The sequence below is a fragment of the Cydia splendana genome, chromosome 3 (assembly GCF_910591565.1).
Source record: "Cydia splendana chromosome 3, ilCydSple1.2, whole genome shotgun sequence".
NCBI lineage: Eukaryota > Metazoa > Arthropoda > Insecta > Lepidoptera > Tortricidae > Cydia > Cydia splendana.
Window position 1 is genome coordinate 3687346 of NC_085962.1, and position 25813 is coordinate 3713158.

General features: G+C 37.9%; 1 protein-coding gene across 1 annotated transcript in view; it reads left to right on the plus strand.

Moving 5' to 3' along the window:
- LOC134806438 (uncharacterized) overlaps nt 1–25813 on the plus strand; it is an 81995-nt gene that overhangs the window by 22404 nt on the left and 33778 nt on the right. Inside the window, exon 3 of the mRNA XM_063779717.1 lies at nt 5922–6009. Coding sequence (XP_063635787.1) covers nt 5922–6009 — 88 coding nt within the window. The remainder of the gene's footprint in view (nt 1–5921; nt 6010–25813) is intronic.

A 25813-nucleotide genomic window follows, 5' to 3' on the forward strand; every position in this document is an offset into this window, starting at 1 on the left:
ATATTTTGACACAATTTTTTGATATCTACCACAGCTATGTAGGAGACGTTTGATTTTTTACGAATTATCGATTATTATAAAAATTAAGAGCATTTTAAAATTTGTATGAAATCGGTTTTTAGCTCCTATTTTTTACAATAATAAACAAATCGAAAAAAGTCAAACGTAGGGGCATAGCTATGGTCAATATACATCAAATTATGTAAAAATATTTTCCATAATGTCAATATCCAGAGAGGAAAATGGGAATTACGTTTGTATCGAGAAGCGGCCGTCCCCTTTCCTCTTAGCGCCAGTTGCACCATCCCACTAACCCGGGGTTAACCGGTTAAACCTGGAGTTACCATGATTACCAGTACAATTTGACACAGGTTTACCGGTTTAACCGCTTAACCCCGGGTTAGTGGGATGGCGCAAGTGGCCCTTAATTGAATAAAATAAATTAACCCTGCACAGGAGATAACGCGAATAGCGAGAAGGAACGCTGAAATGATAAAGGAACAATTAAAGCTATAAATTATAACAATTACGGAGATAAACGAGAAGGATGAAACGATAATACATTTGAAATTATGTATGTCATACCGCGCACTTGGACGGAAAAATACGGCCAAATGAAATACAGGGTGATTTCGGGGTCGTGGAGCAAGAGAGCCAGACATCATACAGAATCCAAAGATGAGCCTAATGATGTTGTTAATTATTGTTTATCACCAATAATGATGATTATTTTCCAGATGACAAGTAGGAAAAAACATTTTTGCATACAATTTGGGGACCCTACTCAATGTGACGTCTTGTCGCTTTCCATACAGCGTATGTCAAAAGTCATAGGGTGACCATAATTACTTAACATTAATTTTACTTGAAAAATAAGAATAATTCAAGTAATTATCTTTTAATCAAATACTACCATATGATAATGTGGATCATTTACAGAGTCAGAAAAAGTGGTTCTGGATCACGACCCCGAAATCACCCTGTATACGGAGGATGCGTACCTATTTAGAATTTTAAAATATTATGATTATATTCAGATTGAGATTCCTTTATATAACGATAAATATTAAATATATAAAATCAAATGTAGTTGTCTCTCCCTTGAGAGGAGGCCTGTGCCCAGCAGTGGGACGTATATAGGCTGAATTATTATTATCGTCCTGTAGGTCATGCCGATTAGTGACCAAAAGTGTAACAGTTGAGATCAGCTACATTGGTAAAAAGTGGCGCCCAACGTGGGGCCCGAACCCACGACCCTGAGATTAAGAGTCTCATGCTCTACCGACTAAGCTAGACATAACTCACAATTCCTCCCAAAACCCAAAGAATTTCTACTATAGGAACTAAAGGATAAAAAGTTAAAATCAAATTATGTAAGTTGCATTGCGCACAATACAATTTTATCTTGGCATGTCCCTCTATCAAAAATATTGGCTATGTGCGAAGTTGGTGGTGGGAGAAATACATGCCACATCAGCGCACGTCGTGGTGAAAATATGAACTTTTGTATGACGTGCGAACAAAATAAGCAATTAGGTCCCACACCCACTAGGGTGGCGCCACAGTTATGCACGGAGCGACCACCTAATAACTATACTTAAGAGGGGGCTCCCGCAAAATTGCAGATTCTTTTTTTAATTTTTACACGTTTTAATGAGGAGCAAATGCAATGAAAAAAATCATATAGAAACTAGACTATATATTCGAGGGCAGGCTGCAAGCAAACTCTTAAAAGGATAAAGTTGGCTCGATAGAAAAAAACTACGACAGCATGTCTAATTTTCATTTATTTTCAATTGTATATCATTACCCTGCAGTCCATAGCAGTATAATTTTAGTGTAAAATAAGCTAGTGATAGAGCCAAGGGATTTGTGCAGCGAAATTTTAATCAGAAGTATAATTAAGGAGTTATTGACGAAAAACGTTACAATCATCAAATCTTCCGTCACAAGTTTCGCACGGCGCGTCGTATTTTTTATTCCTATCTAATTTGCTGGGTTTACGCGCCCTCCAACCCAAATTGCTATCATGTTCAAAAAACCTAAATATTCTTTAAGCTTATTACGCGGCCCACTTTTCATAATAAGATATTCGTCTGTCCAAATTTCATCATGAGGGTTTCCCGCCTAATTTAGATGCTATCTACAAATTGCGTTTTATTTGAGAGCTCTTCACGTCTCGACAATAAACTCAGGAATGTATTTGGATTTTATTGTTTCTGCTACTTTCTTTGATTTGAATCGGGTTCCTATATCCCGTTTTAGGTTGCGAAGAGATATCGAATACGAAAGACGTAAAGTTCTACTCGCTTGTGGTTCAAATCCTTCGCTTCGTATCAATATTACTACGAGCGTTTAAAAAAACAACAACTGGCCCCCTTGTAAAACAAATAACTGCATTCCATCGGTACGATAGGTAGGTATAGTGAGACAAAAAAGTATAGAAATTATATAAAATAGACCTAAAAAAATCCATACTAAATTGTAGCCATTTTACGTCAAAAATGTGACAGTTACGTAGAAAGTGACGCCCTCAATAATTTTCTACAATTTCTTGTCGGACTATACGGTAATCCGCTTACACTCCTGGCAACTCCTACTTGAACAATAAACATCTAATCACCGTCTGAAAACTCTTGTTTCTTTCAAGTGTTCTTGACTCGACTTTGACAACGCACTTTCTCATTACGGCATGTTACAAAAAACCATTCTTATGTAAATTTCAAGGGAAACGGCAAGGGAGACATATTTTTTTTTTTGTGGGTTGTAATTCATTTTGAGACAATGGGCGCCACGCACCTCCTTTGACCTATTTTTACAAGCTTTTTATTGTGCCTACCTATGTAGTTAAATTTGACCCACTGCCCGATTTCCGATGAAGATGAAAATTTGCATACATAAGTCGGATGACAATGCAATATTATGGTAACATCGAGCTGATCTGATGATGGAGACAGGAGGTGGTCATAGGAACTCTGTGATAAAACAACGTAACCTAACTGTGTTTGGGGTTTTTAGAATTGTCTCGATGAGTATTAGTTGCCTGTGTACAAAAAGTACAGTCAGCGATAAAAGCTTGTACCAAAATGTAATTTTTGCCAGAATCTTATTGCTTTTTAATTTTTAACAAGTAGGTGAAGTAGGGTAACAATGAGAGTCAATAATTATGTAAGTTTAAACATTAACCCTAGAGTAGTCGCGCCTCTCCGTGTAACGCGAGGGCTCGCATAGGGAGCATTTTGCCGCCTATAATTAACATGATTTTTTGTTTAATATAATAACTAAATCATGTTGTAATAATTTTAATGGGATAAAATGAATCAAATACTGTTAGAAAAAGTAACTTATGTTATAATTGTATACATAATAGTACATTTAAAAAAATCAGGAAATCTTAGGTAAAATTTTTCGAATTTTAACACGGTCTTTGCCTTAGCTGACATAAAAAAAAGAAATATTGATATTTTTAACAAATTTAAACGTTTTGATTATCTTCTATATACATTTTAGCAAATCAGTCCTGTTACATGGGTATACAATGTACGTTGCACAGTAACTTTGCACTTATATTGTGCTCTTGTTGGACCTTCTATTTTCCTTGGACGAGCATAGTGCAAATAATGTATCTTCTCTACCTGAGGGTGTATTTTGGTGTTCAGATGACACAAAACAAGAGATTTGGTTCCCCAAATGTTTCTGTAAAGTATTTACGTTAGATCTTTTGATTATATGTGGTATGAACATAGCTCGTAGAATTTCTTTCAAAAAGGTCCGTCACAATAACATGTGCTTAGTAATTTAAAAAAATAATAATAAATTAGAATAAATTAAATAATATTATCTATTATTTTTACTTTGTTAATATCAAAACAATATTAAACTTAGTGAAACCTATTCATATTTTGACTTAAGAAAAAAAACGGACCCCAAATTTTACTTAGGGGCTATTCATAAATTACGTCATTTCAAATTAGGGGGGGGGGGGGTCTGGACATCGGATGACGGTAGCATGATGTAGGAGGAAACGGGGTCATTCGAAGCATGATTTTTGGATGATTTTAGGGGGGGGGGGTCAAAGATCGACAAAAATCGATGACGTAATTTATGGACAGCCCCTTACGTGAGTAGTCGCGCGGTGAGCAATTTGCCGCCATACGCGACACAGCGGCAGCAACATTTGCTTCCTGTGGGCGCAGCACGGTTCCATTTTTATCGTCTATCACTATGCGCGTCCCTTTCGCACTTACGTACTTGTTAGAACGTGACAGGCATGGTGACAAGGGATAAAAACGCGACCGTGCTAAGCCGCCAGCAGTCACCCATATGCACGAAATTTCTCCAAATTTGGAAAATAGAGAATTAAAGAACAGGGGGGAACAGCTAATAGGACGCATGTCCTTGACAAACGAACCGTTTTCAAGTAATCACAGTTTTTCCGCCGAGGGCGGCAAAATGCTCATAGCGCGAGCACTCTAGGGTTAATTAATTAATACGAGTTAACAATATACGTTTATAGATTATTGAGTATTTTTACGTACAAGTGTTTATATTAAACATATAGAGTAAGAAACACATATTTCTGATCACGACTTTTGAATCATTCTGTATAGTGTAGGTATCTACTACAAAAATCTCAAAGGAGACTTAACTTATCTTAACTTTGTAGCTTTGCCTGAAAGATGGTCTAGGAAGTTTAAAGCTACAATGATAGAACAGCTTTCGAGGGATTTTGTGCGTCATGGCACACTGCGTCCGATTCGCAAGTTTAAGCGAGACAACGCTATGCGCGTATTAGAGCGACATCCCGCTCGTACGTCGGAGTGACGTGATGCCCCTATCTCGTTTCGTACTGGGAGAGGAAAATAAAGACCATTTTCTTAAGTAACTTTAAGGGGAAGTAAAAAAACATTTTATGTAAAGGTATTTTACTTGTATAGTTTTAATTTCGGTAGTTTGGTATATTAAGAGCCAACGGGAGTGGTCATTTCTCCATACAAACGTACTCCTCGTTTTTCTCCGTGGTCTTTGAAGCTAGAGCAATGATTTTTTCAACACAGATTAATATTGTCAATATCTGTGTCGGACCGTTTTGTTTTTTTGATATTTTTGTTTTTTAAGGCGGTAGAGCCCTTCAAAAATGGCCAAAATGGCCTAATTGACTATGCCGCAATGAGAGGCGTGGCATTCAAAACTGATATCAATTAGCCAAAAAAGCAAAACGGTCCGACACAGATAATTTCATAATCATTTAGATTTCCAAATTTGGTTACGATTGGTTAAGTTTTGGAGGAGGAAACAGAGGAGTACGAAACCTCGATTTTTGAGATTTTTACGCAGGATTTTTCGCCTTGTCCTTATCGCACTACTTTTAGGTGCCGCTTCCGTTAGCGAGACGGGTATATTTACCTATAATATTTAAAACTCAGCTCCTGTTTCGTCTTAATGCTGGTCTGAGTCAAAGTAATTATATTATAATGTTGTTCATTTAATTTAATTGAACTAAGTACTTAAATTATGGACACTTTTTAAATGTTCCGTATCAAAGGGTAAAAACGGGACCCTATTATTAAGACTCCACTGTCTGTCTGTCTGTCACTAGGCTGTATCTCATGAACCGTGACAGCTAGACAATATAAATTTTCACAGATGACGTATTTCTGTTGCCGCTATTACAACAATTACTAGAAGCAGAATAAAATAAATATTTAAATGTCTCCCATACAACAAACGTGATTCTTTTGCCGTTTTTTGCATAATGTTGCGGAACCCTTCGTGCGCGAGTCCGACTCGCATTTTGGCCGGTTTTTAATTTTAAGTCTTTTATGTATTTGCCTTTTTGCGTCAGAAAAATGTGTTATTCCTTCCTCACATTCTTTGAAAATGTAATATGTATTAAATTATATTCATTTTCTTTGTTTCAGAATATATCAATATTAGTGGTGCTGTTATATAGTTGGAGGATTGGAGTTAATGCCAAGAGGTATAAGGAGTTGGACGATGTTTATTATGGTGAGTTGCAAATTATTTATCATTTCTCATGCTCTGAAAGATGGTCATTGTTGTTCTAAAAGGTGTGCAGAAAATGATACGTTAATGCACAGCATTTTACTCTGCAGGTATATTTTTTAAATTTTTTAAATGATAAGTGAAATTTCATTTTAAATGGATTTTTTATACAATTTCCATTCTGACTTCTGATATTTAAGTCCTCATTCCACAAATAACGATACTTTTGCCTAAATTGTTAATTGAAAGAAATATACCCTCCAGAATTATAATTCCTAATAATATACATAATATAAATAATAATATATAGGTACTATAAAATGTATACTACTTTGTCATGTTTTTAAAAAACACATTTATTTTACCTTCCTCGTATTCGAAATGAAAAGTAGAGTGTTTAACTCGGGTGAAAGGCATCATTTCAGGCTTGGACTACCGCAATTAATATAACTATAAATTCAAAAGACTGAAACATATTTACATAATTTACCTACACATCACTAAATAATCTTCACTTGTAAATATGCCTTGGAGCATTTAGTAACTGGAGACGTCATAACTGTCATTTTCTGTACCAAACAGTCTGCCGATTTTTGCGGGGGAGGGGACGTCAAATGTATTGCCATTTCTATATGATTTGTACGTAACGTACAAAATAAATAGCTATGTCAGTGTCAGTCCATACAAAAGTTTGCATAATTGTGCAAGTTTTTCGGCAGAGGGTAAGCTCTTAAAGGCGACTCCAGTTATTAAACGCTCTAAGAAATACCCATACAATCTGACTTACCTAAAAGTAAATCTTCGTCTTAAGAAAATCGTGGCCATTTTGTCATCATATTCCCTACGGTATTTATCATTGTCAGGTAAATGAGAAACATCGCAATTAAGGCATTAATGGGAAAGCTAAATTAATGCCAAGTAACGCCATTGTGATAATTAAGATGTGCGTGTAATTATGTATTCTACTAAATAGACAAAAAGTAGGTAAATAATTAACCTTGCAAGTCCCGACGTACCTACTTGTATAAGTACGAATTGCCTTTTTAGGGTTCCGTACCGGTTTCCGGTTCCGTAGGGTCCGTCCGTCTGTCTGTCTGTCTGTCCGTGTGTCTGTCTGTCCGTCACGTTTGTTGTATGGGAGCCCCACTTAAATCTTTATTTTATTCTGTTTTTAGTATTTGTTGTTATAGCGGCAACAGAAATACATCATCTGTGAAAATTTCAACTGTCTAGCTATCACGGTTCATGAGATACAGCCTGGTGACAGACGGACGGACGGACGGACAGCGGAGTCTTAGTAATAGGGTCCCGTTTTACCCTTTGGGTACGGAACCCTAAAAACATTTTTTATTAGTGGTCGCGTGAAAACTCCGTTTCACTAAAAAAAAAACAAAGTAACGTCAATCTGTATTTTCGCGTTTTCCTCATGCCATTAAGACGTCCAGCCGAAATTAAGAAAAACGCGCCCAAAATGCCTTTGGCTTTCGCCAATGGTAGATTTAGTAAAAGCCTTTGAAATACTGCAGACTTTCTCTAAAAGACTCCGTATTTTGAAGCATTAAGAGGCAACAGGAGTGGTAATTTCTCCATACAAACGTACTCGACTGTTTCCTCCGTGTTTTTTGAAGCTAGAGTAATGTTTTTTTCTACACCGATTATTATTATTAATATCTGTGCCGGACTGTTTTGCTTTTTTTGATATATTTGTTTTTTAAGGCGCTAGAGCACTTCAAATATTCGCAAATCGGCCTAATTTACTAGGCCGCAAAGAGAAGCATGGTATTCAAAACTTAACTTTAGATTTCAAAATTTTGTTACATATGGTTGAGGAAACAGTCGAGTACGAAACTAATCCAGTAACTTTGTCGAATTTTGTAACCTGGCTCTTTTGCGTCAAATCCGGTAGTTCTGATTTTTTGCAGACTTGTTTATAATGTTGGCCCAATGAATAATCCAAGTTTGTGACTTCGAGCGCCGAACGCAACTTTGTCAAAAATCGAATAAACCGCATTTTTTTTTAGATTTGGACGATTATAACCCTATAGTACTAGTTTTTGGTAGTAACTTCCTAGGGCGTTTTTAAAGTAGACTAAATTTGCTACAATAAGACACTAGAATTGTCTCTGAACATCTAATATTTTCCGAGATAAAGCCTTTCAAAATTTTATAATTTTATATCAGTTCTTAGGTGTAATATAAGGGTTAGGCAGGTAATTTATATGGAATTCATCACCGCCACGTTCTACAAAATATTTATTTTCCTTAATAGAAATATTGTTTTTTAAAATAGGCACTCATATATTTTTTTCACACGAGCCACCAAAAAGCACCGCATTTCCATTAAATAAGACTTGAAAGGATTTATGTCCCTAAAACCACGAATAAATTTTCCCTGTATAGGGACATATTTTCTCAGCCGATACAATACAACGCTTAAAGGAAGCCAATTTTGCCCGTAGATGAGGGTGACTACACGTTCCGAATTGTAGGGACGTCCTAATTTTCAGACCATGTCCGAATATTTGGGGTGTTCGATTTGGGACAGGAGGCTGTCCCGAATTTTGATCGGTATACACCAAAAAGAAAAGATTCGAGCCCTTCACCCCAGCAGGGGGAAACCGGATGGAAAGATGAGAAGAAGATACACCGAAATACAGCTTAGAAATCCCAAGTTTGAAAGTCGCAAACTCTTACCGCTAGGCCACCAGCGCTCCGTAATTTAGAATTATGACTGTCCCGTAAAATAGGGAATCTGGGGTAACCCTACCTATTCAGGTATAAAGAATGAGCAGGTATTAAGAAGAGAATGGGCGTTTAGTAATAATGAATGTTTAGAACTCGCACATTGCGCAGTGTTTATCTCGTTATATTTTTATGTATTTTCCAACTGTCATCATTTCTAAGCATTAAGGAGATTAGGGCAATTGCGAACACTTGAGATAAACTTGAAATGATAAAGCTAAATTAAAAATAAAATATTTGTGGTTATGCCATATCGATAATAAACTAAATATGTAGAAAATAAATTATGCAGTATTAAAAACAACAATTCCAAAATAAAGTCCGACGACCGGTCTGGCCTAGTGGGTAGTGACACTAGTGACCCTGCCTGTGAAGCCGATGGTTCGAATCCCAGTAAGGGCATTTATTTGTGTGATAAGAATAGTTGTTTTCTATGTATTTAACCATTTGTAATTTATATTTATCGTTGTCTGAGTACCCACAACACAAGCCTTCTTGAGCTTACCGTGGGACTTAGTCAATTTGTGTAAGAATGTCTTTATAATAAAAAAAAAGTTATGTTAGGTTAGGTTAGGAAATACTCAACACATATTCTTGCTGTCCGTGATTGTCCGACCTTCCCCTACATTACTGCGGCTTTCGCGTCATTGCTCAAACGTGAAAATGCCGTTATTTTTCAAGGAAAAAGCTTGTTAGGGAATCTTTTGTACCTAGAAAATCGTCTCTTTGTGCTTATTTCAGGCAGTTATTACGAGACATTGTCATTTTGTATTGTGGTAAATACACCAATTTGTTCTAATACCAAGTACGAAGAATCGGACACATGATACGAATAAGTTATGACAATAAAAATGGCCACAGAAAATAATTTTGCTAACGAAAAAAAAAACACTATATATTCCGTATTTATATAAAGTTATCTGGAAGAGATCGCTCTTTAGCGATAAGACCGCCTGTTGTAATCAGATTTAGACAAAAATAGGACCAATATGTAAGTATAATACTTTCAAGCAAAAAAATAATTTTCTGAATCAGTTGAGGAATTACTTCTGAGGTACGAGTAACTAACAACCATAAAAAAACATACAACCGAATTTAGAACCCTTCTCGAGAAATCCTTTTTTAGGAAGATTGAAGCCGTCAAACATAACAAATCTTACTTATTGGCACAAATTAACAGGTAAAAACTCGATGTTTCATAGAGTTAGACCAAGTAAAGTCTGCAGCGATTTTGATAGCCCACGCAGTGCAGTGTTATTCATACGTCATAATTTCATAGACGTTTGAAGTTTAAAATAACACTTGCACTGCGTGGGCTATCGAAATCGCTGCAGACTTTTCTTGGTCTAACTCTATCCTGAATCACGCGGCTGCAGTATTAACGTTACGTTGCTTATTTTATGTACTCTAGAAAGAACAAATTGACATACCAGGCCAAAAATTCAAGTGCAGGAAATACAGCGAGTCCTTACTTATTCAAAACCTGCGGAAGCTGTTTTAAATTTCAAGACGCGATTCGGTCGTAAAATACTCCACCTTACATCAATATGTGCATAGGAAACTTGACTTTACATTAAGTCTAGATCTAAGGCTCGGTTCACATCTAAGTATTCCAGTATTGTGTCTAGGCACTACCTACTTATAGTGCGACATATATAGTAGAAATTAAATTGAGTTAGACCAAGAAAAGTCTGCAGCGATTTTGATAGCCCACGCCGTGCAAGTGTTATTTTAAACGTAAAACTTCTATGAAATTAAGACGTATAAATAACACTTGCACTGCGTGGGCTATCAAAATCGCGGCAGACTTTACTTGGTCTAACTCTAAAATGGAACTAAATAAATCTATACTAAATTATTGCCATGTGCATTTTACTTCAAAAATGTGACTGTTACGTAGGAAGTGGCGCCCTCAATTATTTTCTACAAGTTCTTGTCGGCCTATAGCTCTCCAGTCCAGTGATCGAAACCAGCATTGGAATGCTACTAGAATAATGTGAACCGGCACTGGGTCAGAGTATGGTCATCGTATGGTCAGACATAACAGAATCACCCTGTTTCAGCACATTATATATGTAATAATAATTGATTGAATTTTTATAATGTGTTTATTTTTTATTGTTTTGTAAGTATTTTACTTTTATACTTATTCATATTATAAATCACCTAGCCTAAAATGTTAAATGAATAAAGCAAATAATGATTAAAACATGTTTCAATAAAGAATATTGAAACATGTTACAACCCTCCTTATTCTATTTTCTCTAGCCCCATTTTCGTTTTTTTGCTAGAAAAGTTTCGTTAAACATTATGTTTCAGCCGTGACATCTCATACATCACGGGATTATGGAAATGAGAGTGATGTATTGGATATACTCGTAACTTAGGGGCGAGAAATTAATTTGCAGCGAGAGAGGAGAGTAACAAATTATTTATATAATTTACATCTTTTTACAAAATTGTGACAAGTTATTGCGGCTGGAGGTGAGACTAGTCACACAAACCTTGAGCCAAACAGCCGCTCCCATACAATCTCAGTTATTATCTATTTTTAAAACATTATAAAACATATCCGTAACATATATAACTAATAGTTTTCGTTGCAAAGTTACATACTTGCTGTGACTTATTTTTCAAGTGTTTTCAATAAAGACACATCAAGATTGTTTACCTTTTTTCTAATGCTAAAAAAACGAAGTATATGGTATCCTAAGTATGCGCGAGATGCAATCCAAATCAAGTACGAATGTCAAATTGAAATCAGGCACCTGCCGCGATAGCAGAGGACGCTGGTTCGATTCCAGCCTGGGGCACTGGAGGCCTTGGTCACTTTTTCTTAGTAGGTATATATATGACATTTATTTCAGTTTATAAATTGAAATCAATTTATTTATTTCAGTTTATAAATTGAAATAAATTTATTTATTTCAGTTTATAAATTGAAATCAATTTGTAAAGTGCGAATATCGCGCTTGTACAAAGCACTAGTTCTATTCAGAGGGCCTACCGCGAATCACGTTCGACGTGTTGCCTCCTTGTCACACTTGCGTACGAATTTACAAGTACGACAGAGAGGCAACACGTCGAAGATAGTTCGCGGTAGGCCCTCTGTCTAGTTCGGAGTGGCTTATAAATAATTCATTAGTTTGAACCACAATGTTACAGTTGTCACCGTGCCAAGGGTAGTGTTCAATATTAATTGCCCAGTCTTGTGTAATGGAATTACTTGGCCAGTTAAGGTGCTATTTGAATTTTGGCAGCTATGTGCTTGCAGCCGCGATAGAGTGCTGCGACGCATTTTATGCTGAGCAGTAACGTCGCAACAGTAAGAGCGTTTTCACATTGTCCGATCCGATATCGGATGTCGGAAGGAAGTTAAATGTATGAAATATGTGTTTCTCTGTATTTATTTATACATTTAATAAACCATTATTACTTAAAAATGATAAATAACGCAAAAAAGGCGGACTTAAGGCCAATGGCACTCTTCTGCAGCTGTTTTAGTCATGCACTGAGAGAAAAATCATCACCAGGAATTAAAAAACAGTTCAAACAGGGAAAAAATGAAGTTTAGCAATAATTATGGAAGTTTCACTATTTCTGTAAAGTTTATTTATTTCTTCAAACAGCTCAGTAATCCTAAATCTAATTTCAACAAACAGATGATAGAAATTGCAAGAACTAATAGAAAGTGCAAAAGTCAATTTGTTCCTATAAGTTAACTCTCCTTGTCCCCGGATTAAGAGCCAACGGGAGTGGTCATTTCTCCATACAAATGTACTCCTCGTTTTCCTCCGTGGTTTTTGAAGCTAGAGCAATGATTTTTTCAACACAGATTAATATTGTCAATATCTGTGTCGGACCGTTTTGCTTTTTTTGATATTTTTGTTTTTTAAGGCGCTAGGCTAGCGCCCTTCAAAAATGGCCAAAATGGCCTAATTGACTATGCCGCAATGAGAGGCGTGGCATTCAAAACTGATATCAATTAGCCAAAAAAGCAAAACGGTCCGACACAGATAATTTCATAATCATTTAGATTTCCGAATTTGGTTACGATTGGTCAAGTTTTGGAGGAGGAAACAGAGGAGTACGAAACCTCGATTTTTTGAGATTTTTACGCAGGATTTTTCGCCTTGTCCTTATCGCACTACTTTTAGGTGCCGCTTCCGTTAGCGAGACGGGTATATTTACCTAAAATATTTAAAACTCAGCTCCTGTTTCGTCTTAAGTTTTTTTTGTAATTCTAAGTGTGTTTTTGTTACACTTTTCTCTCAGTGTAGGCGCCTTGTGACATTCGATATCGGAAAAGCGCTTCCGATAAATTCCCGGAAACGGATCCCCCCATCAGCTGTCGGACCGATAATATTTGTTTGCGTGCGTATGTGTAGGCATAATGTTCGTAAATGTCGTTAATAGGATCCTACATCCGATATCGGATCGGATAATGTGAAAACGCTCTAAAGGTCCGTTTCCAACTGCAGCTGCACGTTATTGGTGCGATATTACTGTCGCCTTCCGGATATAACCTGAGTACGTGAGTACGTATTACAAGCCGTTATACTTCGGTAATGCGAAAAGTTCACATGGACTCTCGTATAAGTTACAATACAATACTCGTTATTTCTTTTGCAATATTATGTTTTTTCTTCTAACTTTCAAATCTTATTATTGTGCTTGTATTTGCTTTGAATATTAAGCATAGACGTATTCTTTGATAGAAAGTTTTGTACTTTAACAGTATTATTAGTTTTCTAAAACTTACATCTTTAATTTTATTTCATTCAAGTTTTATCTGACAATTATTGCTCTTTTGAAGCTAGAACGTGGAAGTTTATGCTTCCAATTTTAAAATCTTTGGACCTCAGTTGAAAATGAAATTGAACTGGTAGCGGTATTCTGATTTCAAAATCTGCTTCGGTTATGATGTAGATATATTTATACCTAATACTCGTATAAGTAACTACCTACGCGCGAAATGCATTGCAAACATAAGTAACTTTGTAATCGCATATATTTATATAGGATTACAAACATACTTATGCGCGTGAGATTTGCATACGTAACTTTCTAGAATTCTAGATAGATAGAAAAAAAATATCTGCCTTTTTGAGGAAACAATACAATACAGTACAAATCCTCTGTATTGCACAACCTCGAAAAACATTTAGATACAGAGAGACACATATAATACATAAAGACATATAAGTAGGTATGTACCTACATGAATCGTCACCTAAGCACCCATAGTACAAGCTTTACTTAATTTCAGGCTAGGTTGATCTGTGTAAGATGTCCCCTAATGAAAAATAAAATAAAAAAAACAAGAGGTAACAACAGGCGGTCTTATCGCTGAAGAGCGATACTTTCTTTTATTACCAATAAGTGCGAGCGAGATGCCTAATGAGTCCAAGTCAAGTATCATAACAATATCAAAAATGTAATAATTTGTAAACCCTGAATAGCGCTCTGTTACGCTTTTAATTACAAGGGTTAATTTATTAAAATGATGAAATATTTTGATTGATTTATTTTAATTTGTTTTAAAACTTACCGCTTAATATTAATGAGATGGTTCAGGTGATTGTAATAAATATTAAATTGCTTTCGTTTAATAATGATAGTGTACTAAAAATGGCGGCAATTTAAATTATTATCTAGTTATAGGTACAGTCGCCATCAGATATATCGGAGCGGCCAAGGTGCTCACAAATATCGGAACACGCCTCTATTGTCAGGGCGTTAGAGCGCGTGTTCAGATATTGTGAACACCTTGGCCGCTCCGATATATCTGATGGCGACTGTACCTATAACTATACCTACAATCTACATGCCTGTGATCTGAAGTGACTGACAGGCCTATTCGGATTTCGAGATTATCACAATATCTTGAGACGATTTAGAGATCAACTAGATGTACATTAGATATCGACTAGATGTGACTTGGATATCTAAATCATAACTTATCGAAATCGTTCAAGGGGACCTCCAGAATCGCGGAAACGTCAAATTTGACATATCTATCTTACAAAATATCTTTAAATTATCCGTATCGTAACTTGTTGAAGTCTAGTAGAAATCTAATTCATTTTCCGAATCGAGCCGTGACTGACTGACCTATTAATGCAAAGACATAAATACTAAAACAACCGGACAAGTGCGAGTTGGACTCGCCCACCGAGGGTTTCGTACTTTTTAGTATTTGTTGTTATAGCGGCAACAGTTCATGAGATGCAGCATGGAGACTGACAGACAGACAGACGGACAGCGGAGTCTTAGTAATAGGGTCCCGTTTTTACCTTTTGGATACGGAAACCTAAAAAAGCTTTTAAGGTATTCCTATGATCCATACTGGAATCGACACCCTGTATAGATACCTAGTTCAAAACTCCAAATCGTTTAAGAGCGCTATTACATTTCGGCGTTGAGCGAGTTTAGGTATTTTACGCGCTGCGGCAGGCCGTGCGAGCTCAGTATGCCGATCCCTTCTACCACACTCGCACTACAATGATGGATTAAACATTCTTGATCCTTCGCGAAGCATATTGAAATCAACCATAACAACACTAACTGTACTTAACTTTTAAAGTTCTAAAACTGTTATTTGGTAAGTACGAAAATACTAAATGCAGTGCAAATGTACATAGGGGCTGTTCATAAATTACGTCATCTATTTTTGACGATTTTTTACCCCCCCCACCCCTCAAATCATCCAAAAATCAAGCTTCGGATGAATCTGTTTCCTCCTACGTCATGTTACCATCATCCGATGTCCAGACCCCCCCCCCCCCCACTCCTCCCATTTGAAACGTCGTAATTTATGAATAGCCCCATACTCGTACTTATGAAGGTATATTACTCGAAAGAAATTATAGGTACCTACTCGCTTATTTACATGTTTCGTCATTGCATTTGGTACCTATAGGTTGTAAAGTTTGTATCAACGAGGGTTTAAAAACGAACTGGTACTGAGGATCTGATGATGATTAAGGTGGTCACGGATACCAATCAACCATGTAGTAACATGATTAGACTCGTTTGATTCGTCTCAACAAGATCTTTGACACTGAAGATACACAGGGTCTGATGATGGAGCTGGAAGGTGGCCACGGGTACCAGTCTATCATGTAACTAAACAACTTCGTGTTTGGGCTCGTTTGATTCGTCTCAACAAGATCTTTGACACAAGACAGTACTCAGGGTCTGATGATGGAGCTGGAAGGTACCATTACCAATCAACCATGCAACTAAACCACATCGTGTTTAGGATCGTTTGATTCGTCTCAACAAGATCTTTGACACTAGGTGATACTCAGAGTCTGATGATGGAGCTGGAAGGTGGTCACCGGTACCAATCAACCATGCAACTAAACCACTTCGTGTTTAGGCTCGTTTTATTCGTTTCAACAAGATCTTTGACACAAGATAGTACTCAGGGTCTGATGTTGGAGCTGGAAGGTGGTCACCGGTACCAATCAACCATTCAACTAAACCACTTCGTGTTTAGGCACGTTTTATTCATCTCAACAAGATCTTTGACACAAGGTAGTACTCAGGGTCTGATGATGGAGCGCGAAGGTGGCGACGGGTACCTGTCTATCATCATCAGCTCCATCATCAGACCCTGAGTAGTATCTTATGTCAAACATCTTATTGCGACGAATCAAACGAGCCCAAACACGAAGTGGTTCAGCTACATGGTAGACTGGTACCCGTTGCCACAGTCCAGCTCCATCATCAGACCCTGAGTACTAACTTGTGTCAAAGATCTTGTTGCGACGAATCGAACGAAGCCAAACACGAAGTGGTTTAGTTGCATGGTTGATTGGTACCGGTGACCACCTTCCGGATCCATCATCAGACCCTCAGTACTACCTTGTGTCAAAGATCTTGTTGCGACAAATCAAACGAGCCCAAACACGAAGTGGTTCAGTTACATGGTAGACTGGTACCCGTGGCCACAGTCCAGCTCCATCATCAGACCCTGAGTACTAACTTGTGTCAAAGATCTTGTTGCGACGAATCGAACGAAGCCAAACACGAAGTGGTTTAGTTGCATGGTTGATTGGTACCGGTCACCACCTTCCGGATCCATCATCAGACCCTCAGTACTACCTTGTGTCAAAGATCTTGTTGCGACAAACCAAACGAGCCCAAACACGAAGTGGTTCAGTTGCATGGTAGACTGGTACCCGTGGCCACCTTCCAGCTCCATCATCAGATCCTGAGTACTATCTTGTGTCCAAGGTCTTGTTGAGACGAATCAAACGAGCCTAAACACGAAGTAGTTTAGTGGCATGGTTGATTGGTACCGGTGACCACCTGCCGGCTCCATCATCAGACCCTGAGTACTATCTTGTGTCAAAGATCTTATAGAAACGAATAAAACGAGCCTAAACACGAAGTGGTTTAGTGGCATGGTTGATTGGTACCGGTGACCACCTGCCGGCTCCATCATCAGACCCTGAGTACTATCTTGTGTCAAAGATCTTGTTGAGACGAATCAAACGAGCCTAAACACGAAGTGGTTTAGTTGCATGGTTGATTGGTACCGGTGACCACCTTCCGGCTCCATCATCAGACCCTGAGTATTATCTTGTGCCAAAGATCTTGTTGAGACGAATCAAACGAGCCCAAACACGAAGTGGTTTAGTTGCATGGTTGATTGGTACCGGTGATCACCTTCCGGCTCCATCATCAGACCCTGAGTACTATCTTAAGTCAAAGATCTTGTTGAGACGAATAAAACGAGCCTAAACACGAAGTGGTTTAGTTGCATTGTTGATTGGTACTGGTGACCACCTTCCGGCTCCATCATTAGACCCTGAGTACTATCTTAAGTCAAAGATCTTGTTGAGCCGAATCAAACGAGCCCAAACACGAAGTGGTTTAGTTGCATGGTTGATTGGTACCGGTGACCACCTTCCGGCTCCATCATCAGACCCTGAGTACTATCTTGTGTCAAAGATCTTGTTGAGATGAATCAAACGAGCCTAAACACGAAGTGGTTTAGTTGCATGGTTGATTGGTACCGGTGACCACCTTCCGGCTCCATCATCAGACCCTGAGCATTATCTTGTGCCAAAGATCTTGTTGAGACGAATCAAACGAGCCCAAACACGAAGTGGTTTAGTTGCATGGTTGATTGGTACCGGTGACCACCTTCCGGCTCCATCATCAGACCCTGAGTACTATCTTAAGTCAAAGATCTTGTTGAGACGAATAAAACGAGCCTAAACACGAAGTGGTTTAGTTGCATTGTTGATTGGTACTGGTGACCACCTTCCGGCTCCATCATCAGACCCTGAGTACTATCTTAAGTCAAAGATCTTGTTGAGCCGAATCAAACGAGCCCAAACACGAAGTGGTTTAGTTGCATGGTTGATTGGTACCGGTGACCACCTTCCGGCTCCATCATCAGACCCTGAGTACTATCTTGTGTCAAAGATGTTGTTGAGATGAATAAAACGAGCCTAAACACGAAGTGGTTTAGTTGCATGGTTGATTGGTACCGGTGACCACCTTCCGGCTCCATCATCAGACCCTGAGTACTATCTTGAGTCAAATAAATACATATAGAATGTCAGGTCGTTTCAAATATTTTTAATCCTGTCCGGTAGTTTATTAAACTGTACCATTATAAATTATAATACTATAAAAACAGTGCTAGGATCAAAGTCTCTCGTTGCGGTTTACACGCACACAGTATAGCGTTTTACACGGCGCCCGCCGCACACAATGATAAGAAACCTCGTCGTCGCCGTTGAAAATGTGCGGAGCCGACCGACACACGTCCTGCCTCTACAAGCTCTGCCGCGGCACTGAGCTGGCGCAGCGCGCGTCATCGGTAATATAGAGTAGTTTTCAAAAAATTGCCAAAAAATTATAGTAGAATTTCATAAACACTAATGTATACCAACAGTATAAGCAAACGTTGCAGATTGCTTGAGTATGAAAATGACTTCGATATTAAGTAGATTTTCGTAGGAATTGACACTTGTTTCGGAGAGAAAATCGAGTTCGTTTTACTTTGATTTTCTCTTTCTCAAAGGTATGTAGGAAAAATATAGTTTGATATGCCTAAAGTACAGGGTATTAGTAATACAAAACAGCCAGGTTTAGCAGAGTAAAATTCTCAACATTTCCAAATAAGAGCTCGCCATTCAGTGCTTCACGGGGTTTTTCGGAAACGACCATCAGAAAAAAAATCATTACTAATTTAATAAGTCCTTTTTCTAATATTTACAACGATATTTATAAAGATAAGAAGACGCTTTTACTGGAACAAGCACTAATTGTTTCTAATAATGAGCGCAAAGTCCTGAATTTCGTCGACTAGTATCATCAATTTTGCATTATTTCGACTTTTCTTGTAAGAGCGCTCTTAAAGATTTTATATGAACGAAGCGCTCACATTTCCTCTTAAAATGGATAGTGAGAAAATTCTTGAAGCGCCACCTGAGGATAGCAGTAACTAGGAATTCTCATTATCGGCCCGGGTCTCAGAGGGACACCCTGTATACCGAACAGAGCTGAACGGATTTTGTGGAATTTTAGAATTTATTAAGAGGATAGGGGAAATCGATTTGTCATACAAAAGTAGTCCTCGTTTTCCTCCCTGGAGTGACAATTATCGAAAATATTTTTATATTATGTAGGTATTTTAACTATATCCATGCCCCCGACCATTTGCTTTTTTTCGATTTTTACTTTATTAGGGTTCCGTACCTCAAAAGGAAAAAAACGGACCAATTAAGTTAAAATTTTGTACACATATGTAAATTAGTGATCCAAAAATGGGCATGTAACGTAAATAAACGAATTTTACATGGGGGCCACTTTTGGGGGGTAAATGAGAAAATTAAAAAATAAACTTTTTCAAACTATATCGTGTTATATGTCAAATGAAAGAGCTCATTTTAGTTAAAAATGACCATTCCCCCTTTATCTCCGAAACTACTGGGTCAAATGAAAAAAATACACTAAATAGTTCTTTACCTATAGATGACAGGAAAACCTATTAGAAATGTGCAGTCAAGCGTGATTCGGACTTAATATATGGAACCCTTGGATCGAGAGTCCGACTAGCACCCAGTTTTTTTTATAAGAGAAACCTGTTTTTCCCTCCTACGCTCGTCATGAAATTTACATCAGGGGTTCTGTACATGTTGCGGCACTGATGAAATTAACGTTAGTCTGGCAAACACAACTTGTCAGTCAGTAAGAACTAGGAAAATTATACTCATCCCTTTCTTTAAGGTACTAATACTAGCGTAAGACAAAGACAGTATGATTCTCTCTGTCTATGTTTGAAATGGTGTCTCAGTTCTCGCCTAGCGTGAAGAAGGCTAAACCACGCTTCATAGTATGCAACTAGGTACCTCTTCACCCAGGGTTTTCCTCCATTGGTCGCGATCTTCGGCCTTCACGCTAGGCGAGAACTGAGACACCAGCGCGCCGCTCTCCCACCTTCGTCACCGGGCACGGCATTCTCCTGCCAGCTATGCGGTCGCGGCTGCCGCTCTCGCATTGGACTTAATAGTCATTTGCGGAAGTGCCGCACTCTTAATTTGGACGCTGTTTAAACCATCATCTTATTGATGATGATGATGTTTGAAATGAGACAGTCAAGTATAGATACGGCACGGTGTAAAGGCAGTCTTTAAAGCGATATGCCGCTAGTGATTTCCAACGACATTGTTTTCGCCCAAGGGTCTTTCATTCGCTATTTTGATTATCGATGGACTAAAGACTTCTATAGATATTTACATAAGTACTTAATGAGAAATTTAAAACGGCTTGCATCGTATAGTATAGTTAGACCAACAAAAGTCTGCAGCGGATATAGCCCATAAGCCCACGCAGTGCAAGTGTCATTTATACGTCATAATTTCATAGAAGTTTGACGTTTAAAATAACACGTGCACTGCGTGGGCTATCAAATCCGCTGCAGACTTTTCATGGACTGACTTTACTTAGTACGGATTATGTGTATGTAGGTATGTACAATTTGTTAAATTTTGTATGTATGTAGGTATGTATAAACTCTTTATTGTACTAAACACAAATTTATGGCACATGATGGATAGTTTTATGACTAGTGGCTCTGTGAGCTGTAGACCTCGCGAGCAGAGTTTAAAACTGAATAAATGTATGGTTCCGTTGTTTTGAAGAATTTAGAGAATCTAATTTGACCATAAAAACTTAACTATCAATTGCTTACAAAATTCGGGAATTGGTTTAGATATGCGACCTGTAGAGTAGAACATATGGACATACGAAACAATTTTTGGCTAACAGGCCAATTCAAACTTACACTGATATCAGAAAGACATCTATCTAACTGATGTCATTTAGTTATCGTGCATTTCACTCGTTCTTGTCCGTACATGTATTGGCGCAAGCGAGACGCACGATGACTACTAAATAACATGATAAAAATATCATCCCGATGTCAGTGTACGGTCGATGCCCCTTAAGTATACACGTCGCCATACTAATTGTATAGAAAAGTGGATAGAGTTAGACCAAGAAAAGTCTGCAGAGATTTTGACAGCACACGCAGTTCCAATGTTATTTGTGCCAGTGTCAAAATCTCTGCAGACTTTTCTTGGTCTAACTCTACCTATGTTAGGAAACCAACATTACCTTTGAATTAACCTGTAAACTGCAACTAAGAAGCTTCGTGCGCGAGTGTGGCCCATAATTTCCGAAAATCATTTTTTCTTCGAGGCAATTACTCCGTTCTCATATTTTGCGTTGCCCATAATTTCCCGAAATCATTCATTCTCGGTAGCAATTACTCCGTTCCCATATTTTCCCAATGGTTTTCTTCCGCAATCGCCTATTTTTAATATTTTTAAATTAATCTTTTCCTTATAGGTTTCGTTCTTTTAAATATCTAGGATAATATTTTCTTGTTACTGTATGTTAATAGTGTAGTAATTATATTTGTTACTTGTAGGTATTTCACATACAACAAATATCAAAAACACTAAAATTAAAACATAATCTACAAAACTACAAGTAAAAAACCAAACGCTGTCAGCCAATAACTCTAACCTACCTATCTCTGGGAGCAGATTCGTTTTTAGGGTCATCAAAAAAAAATAACCCTAACCTACCTATCTCTGGGAGCAGTTTCGTTTTTAGGGTCATCAAAAAAAAAATAACCCTAACCTACCTATCTCTGGGAGCAGTTTCGTTTTTAGGGTCATCAAAAAAAATAACCCTAACCTACCTATTTGTAGCGGTGGTGGCCGAGTGGATATGACGTCCGACTTTCAATCCGGAGGTCGCGGGTTCAAATCCTGGCTCGTACCAATGAGTTTTTCGGAACTTATGTACGAAATATCATTTGATATTTACCACTAGCTTTTCGGTGAAGGAAAACATCGTGAGGAAACCTGCATACATCTGCGAAGAAATTCAAAGGTGTATGTGAAGTCCCCAATCCGCATTGGGCTAGCGTGGGGACTTATAGCCCAAGCCCTCTCGCGCATGAGAGGAGGCCTGTGCCCAGCAGTGGGACGTATATAGGCTGAAATGATGAATGATGATACCTATTTGAAAGAAACCTGGTTATTTTTACCACTAGCATTAAAAAAAAGAGAAAATATGGAGATAGAGAATATTTAGTTAATGAAAAAAAAACCTACTGGTTATTTTAACTACTGGGATTAAAAAGAAAAGGGAATAAATTGAGAAAAGGAAAATTTAGTTTATGAAAAAATGTACACGAAAAATTAAATAAAGCGAAGAAATTCCACTGGGAAAAAATGAAAACGGAGTAATTGCCTCGAAGAAAAAATGATTTGCGGAAATTATGGGCCATTTTAGCGAGGCGATCCAAATTAAAAGGCTCAAAGTCTAACTAACATTATTGTTAGTTAGACTTTGAGCCCGGGAAAGCGCAACGTACGAGCAACCTACAGCTAGTTCCCTGAGCCCAAGGTCGACCACTACCCTAGGCAATGTTAACCCCTGCGATTTATGGATGGTGACCGCCCATGCTATAAACGTAAGTGGAAATTGACTCCTGGAACAGCCATGCCCTTGAACTAAAATCGCTAAAAAAAATTTCAAACAAAAACTCAAACGAATACGCTTACCTCGCGCTTCGCGCTCGCTTGATCAATCAGCAATACGATGTTTAAGTGCAAAAAACAAATAAAAAAAATTGCATTTACTGGGGATCGAACCGGGTACCTATCCCATATCCTTGCTTGTAAGCGTCTTTCCAACTGCGCTATGATAGCATTTAGATGAGCTGACGAAATTTGGTTACTTATTCTCGAGTAAGAATTTAAATATCTAATCTAAAGAGAATAAAGTGTATAGGGGGCAGCACAGGAGCCGTCAGATCTTTGGCGCGAAGCGTAGATATGTAGTTTATGATTCCGATGTAGCCCACGAGATGGCAGAACCTACTATGCACAAGGAAACGTACTTACGAGAACGGTAGATGGTAGCACTTGCTTTGGCAATGTACATGTGCACATATGTTTCCGATTCAGGCCACAAGATGGCAGGCCCCCCAACGCGCACGGTCCCTATAGTGGGCGCGCGTGAACTATAGGGGGTAGCATAGGAGCCGTCAGATTTTTGGCGTGAGGCGTAAATGTGACGTTTATGCTTCCGATGTAGTCCACAAGATGACAGAACCTACTATGCATAAGGAAACGTACCTACAAGAACGGTAGATGGTAGAACTTGTTTTGGCAATGTACATGTTTCCGATTCAGGCCACAAGATGGCAGACCCTCCAACGCGCACGGTCCCTATATGTAGTAGAGGGTTATTGTCATACAAAATTTTGTAGTCACAGTAAATTTACTGCCATCTTTCGATACAGGATTAAAATGAAAATGAAAAAAAAATCAATAAATGTATATATGTATGGATAAATGATTTTTTTTATTTTTAGAACGCCATATGATTTTGACCCATGTTCTTTTACTGATATGAGTAAAAATTGTTAAATATAAAATGGTGTCGCCATCTAGACGAGCATAGGCCAAAGGTATGGCGCCGTATATTCAAGAATCAAATTTTCTTTAAAGCGCAAAAAGCCATCATCTCTTGCAAAAAATAAACGAATGCGCTTAGCCCGCGCTTGATAAATAAAAAATACGATTTTTTTCATTTTTTCAAAATAAAAAAATAAAATAAAAAACAACAATTGATACGAAATTTAAGTATAAAAAAATACAAAAAGTTATGTAGCAGCATACAATTACTGGGGATGGAACCAGGGACCTCCCTATGCAAACAAAAAAGCGAACGTTTGCAAAATGCGCCATGATAGTTCTTACTAAAGCTGACGAAATTTAGCTACTCATTCTCAAGTAAAAACTAAATATCTAAATACCGCCGAAACCAGCGATAATTTTTTTCTGCATTTTTTGCTATTAACTCTGTAAACATGTCTCAAAAAGAAAAAACTCTTATGATATCGATACGACTATTTGTTTAGGCGCCAGGTATCACGACTCCGCCATTTTTAAAAATTTCCAAAAACCGGATTGACAAAAAAATTTTATTTAGTCACAAAATTCGGTCACAAAATTTCACGAGAATCGGTTAAGAATTGCGACCTGTAGAGGAGAACATCCGGACATACGAAAGCAAAATGCCCGAGTCAAAACGTAGACCTTCGCTTCGCTTCGGTCAATTAAAAACTCTTAAGCAGGTACGAAATACGTTTTAATAAATTTTCCTGGATATAAATTATCTGAAAACTATAATTTTGCATTTTTTGTCTAAAAACCAAAACAATTTCATTAGTACTGTTGTTGTACTGATGTTATAAAAAAATATTTTTGTATTTTTAATTTTCTATTTAAAAAATGTTTGAGATTTAGATTTAGACCAAGATTAGTCTGTAACGATTTTGATAGCACACGCGGTGCAAGTGTTATTTAATACGTCATAATTTTATAGAAATTTAACGTTCAAAGTAACACTTGCACCGCATGTGCTATCAAATAATTGCAGACTTATCTTGGTCCAACTCTAGCTTCAATTTCAATATTTAGTCCATATTTTTTTAAAGTCTGATCCATCTCATATACCAACGTAGATACGTCATAAAACAATCCGAATTTCTCTTCCGTACACGCCATCAGATATAACGGAGCGGCGAGCGGCCAAGATGCTCAAAAATATCTCTCACTCTAACGCTAACAGGCGTGTCTAGATATTTGTGAGCACCTCGGCCGCTCCGATACATCTGACGGCGACTGTACATCGTTGACATTGTTGAAATATAACGGCTCCATTTGAAATAGGAACGGCAGAATATCGAGAAGCAATTGTTTCCAATCCCTACGGCATTTAGCTGCAAGCATTTCTGATATTCTCTGCAATTGCAGATGAAGATAGACTTGCAGTGTTGTAGTTTATCTGTGTGGTCTACAATTAATATTACAAAGCGAATTGGGATAGCTAAAATATAAGTCTACTATAGCTCAAAAAAACCGGACAAGTGCGAGTCGGACCCGCCCACCGAGGGTTCCGTACTTTTTAGTATTCGTTGTTTAGCGGCAACAGAAATACATTTGTGAAAATTTCAAATGTCCATCACGGTTCATGAGATACAGCCAGAGCGCCGATTTTTGAATTTCGATCGCTCGATTTCGTCACTCGAAAAACGGTGGAAAACGGTGAAATTCTAATTTTTGAAATACGAGCGATCGAAATTTGGAATCTAGTGGTATTGACCACTCGATTTCAATTCTATTAGTAGAATTTAAATGCCTAGTAGTGGAGATATTATTGAACGAAATACATGAAATCGAGCGATCGAAATTCAATAATAGGCCCCCAGGTGACAGACAGACGGACAGTGCCAGTGTCTTGTAATAGGGTCCGGTTTTTACCCTTTGGGTACGGAACCCTAAAAATGACCCCACTGCGCACAGCTGTCAACATCAAATATTGTAATGCCGCGCAAGATTTTTGACTACTAGTCAAATCAGTTTATTTTTTCGAACTGTCACAACAACTTGCTAATATTTCTTTCATTCCCCACCTATGGTTACCTCCGCCGCCGCCGCCGGTCGCGCAA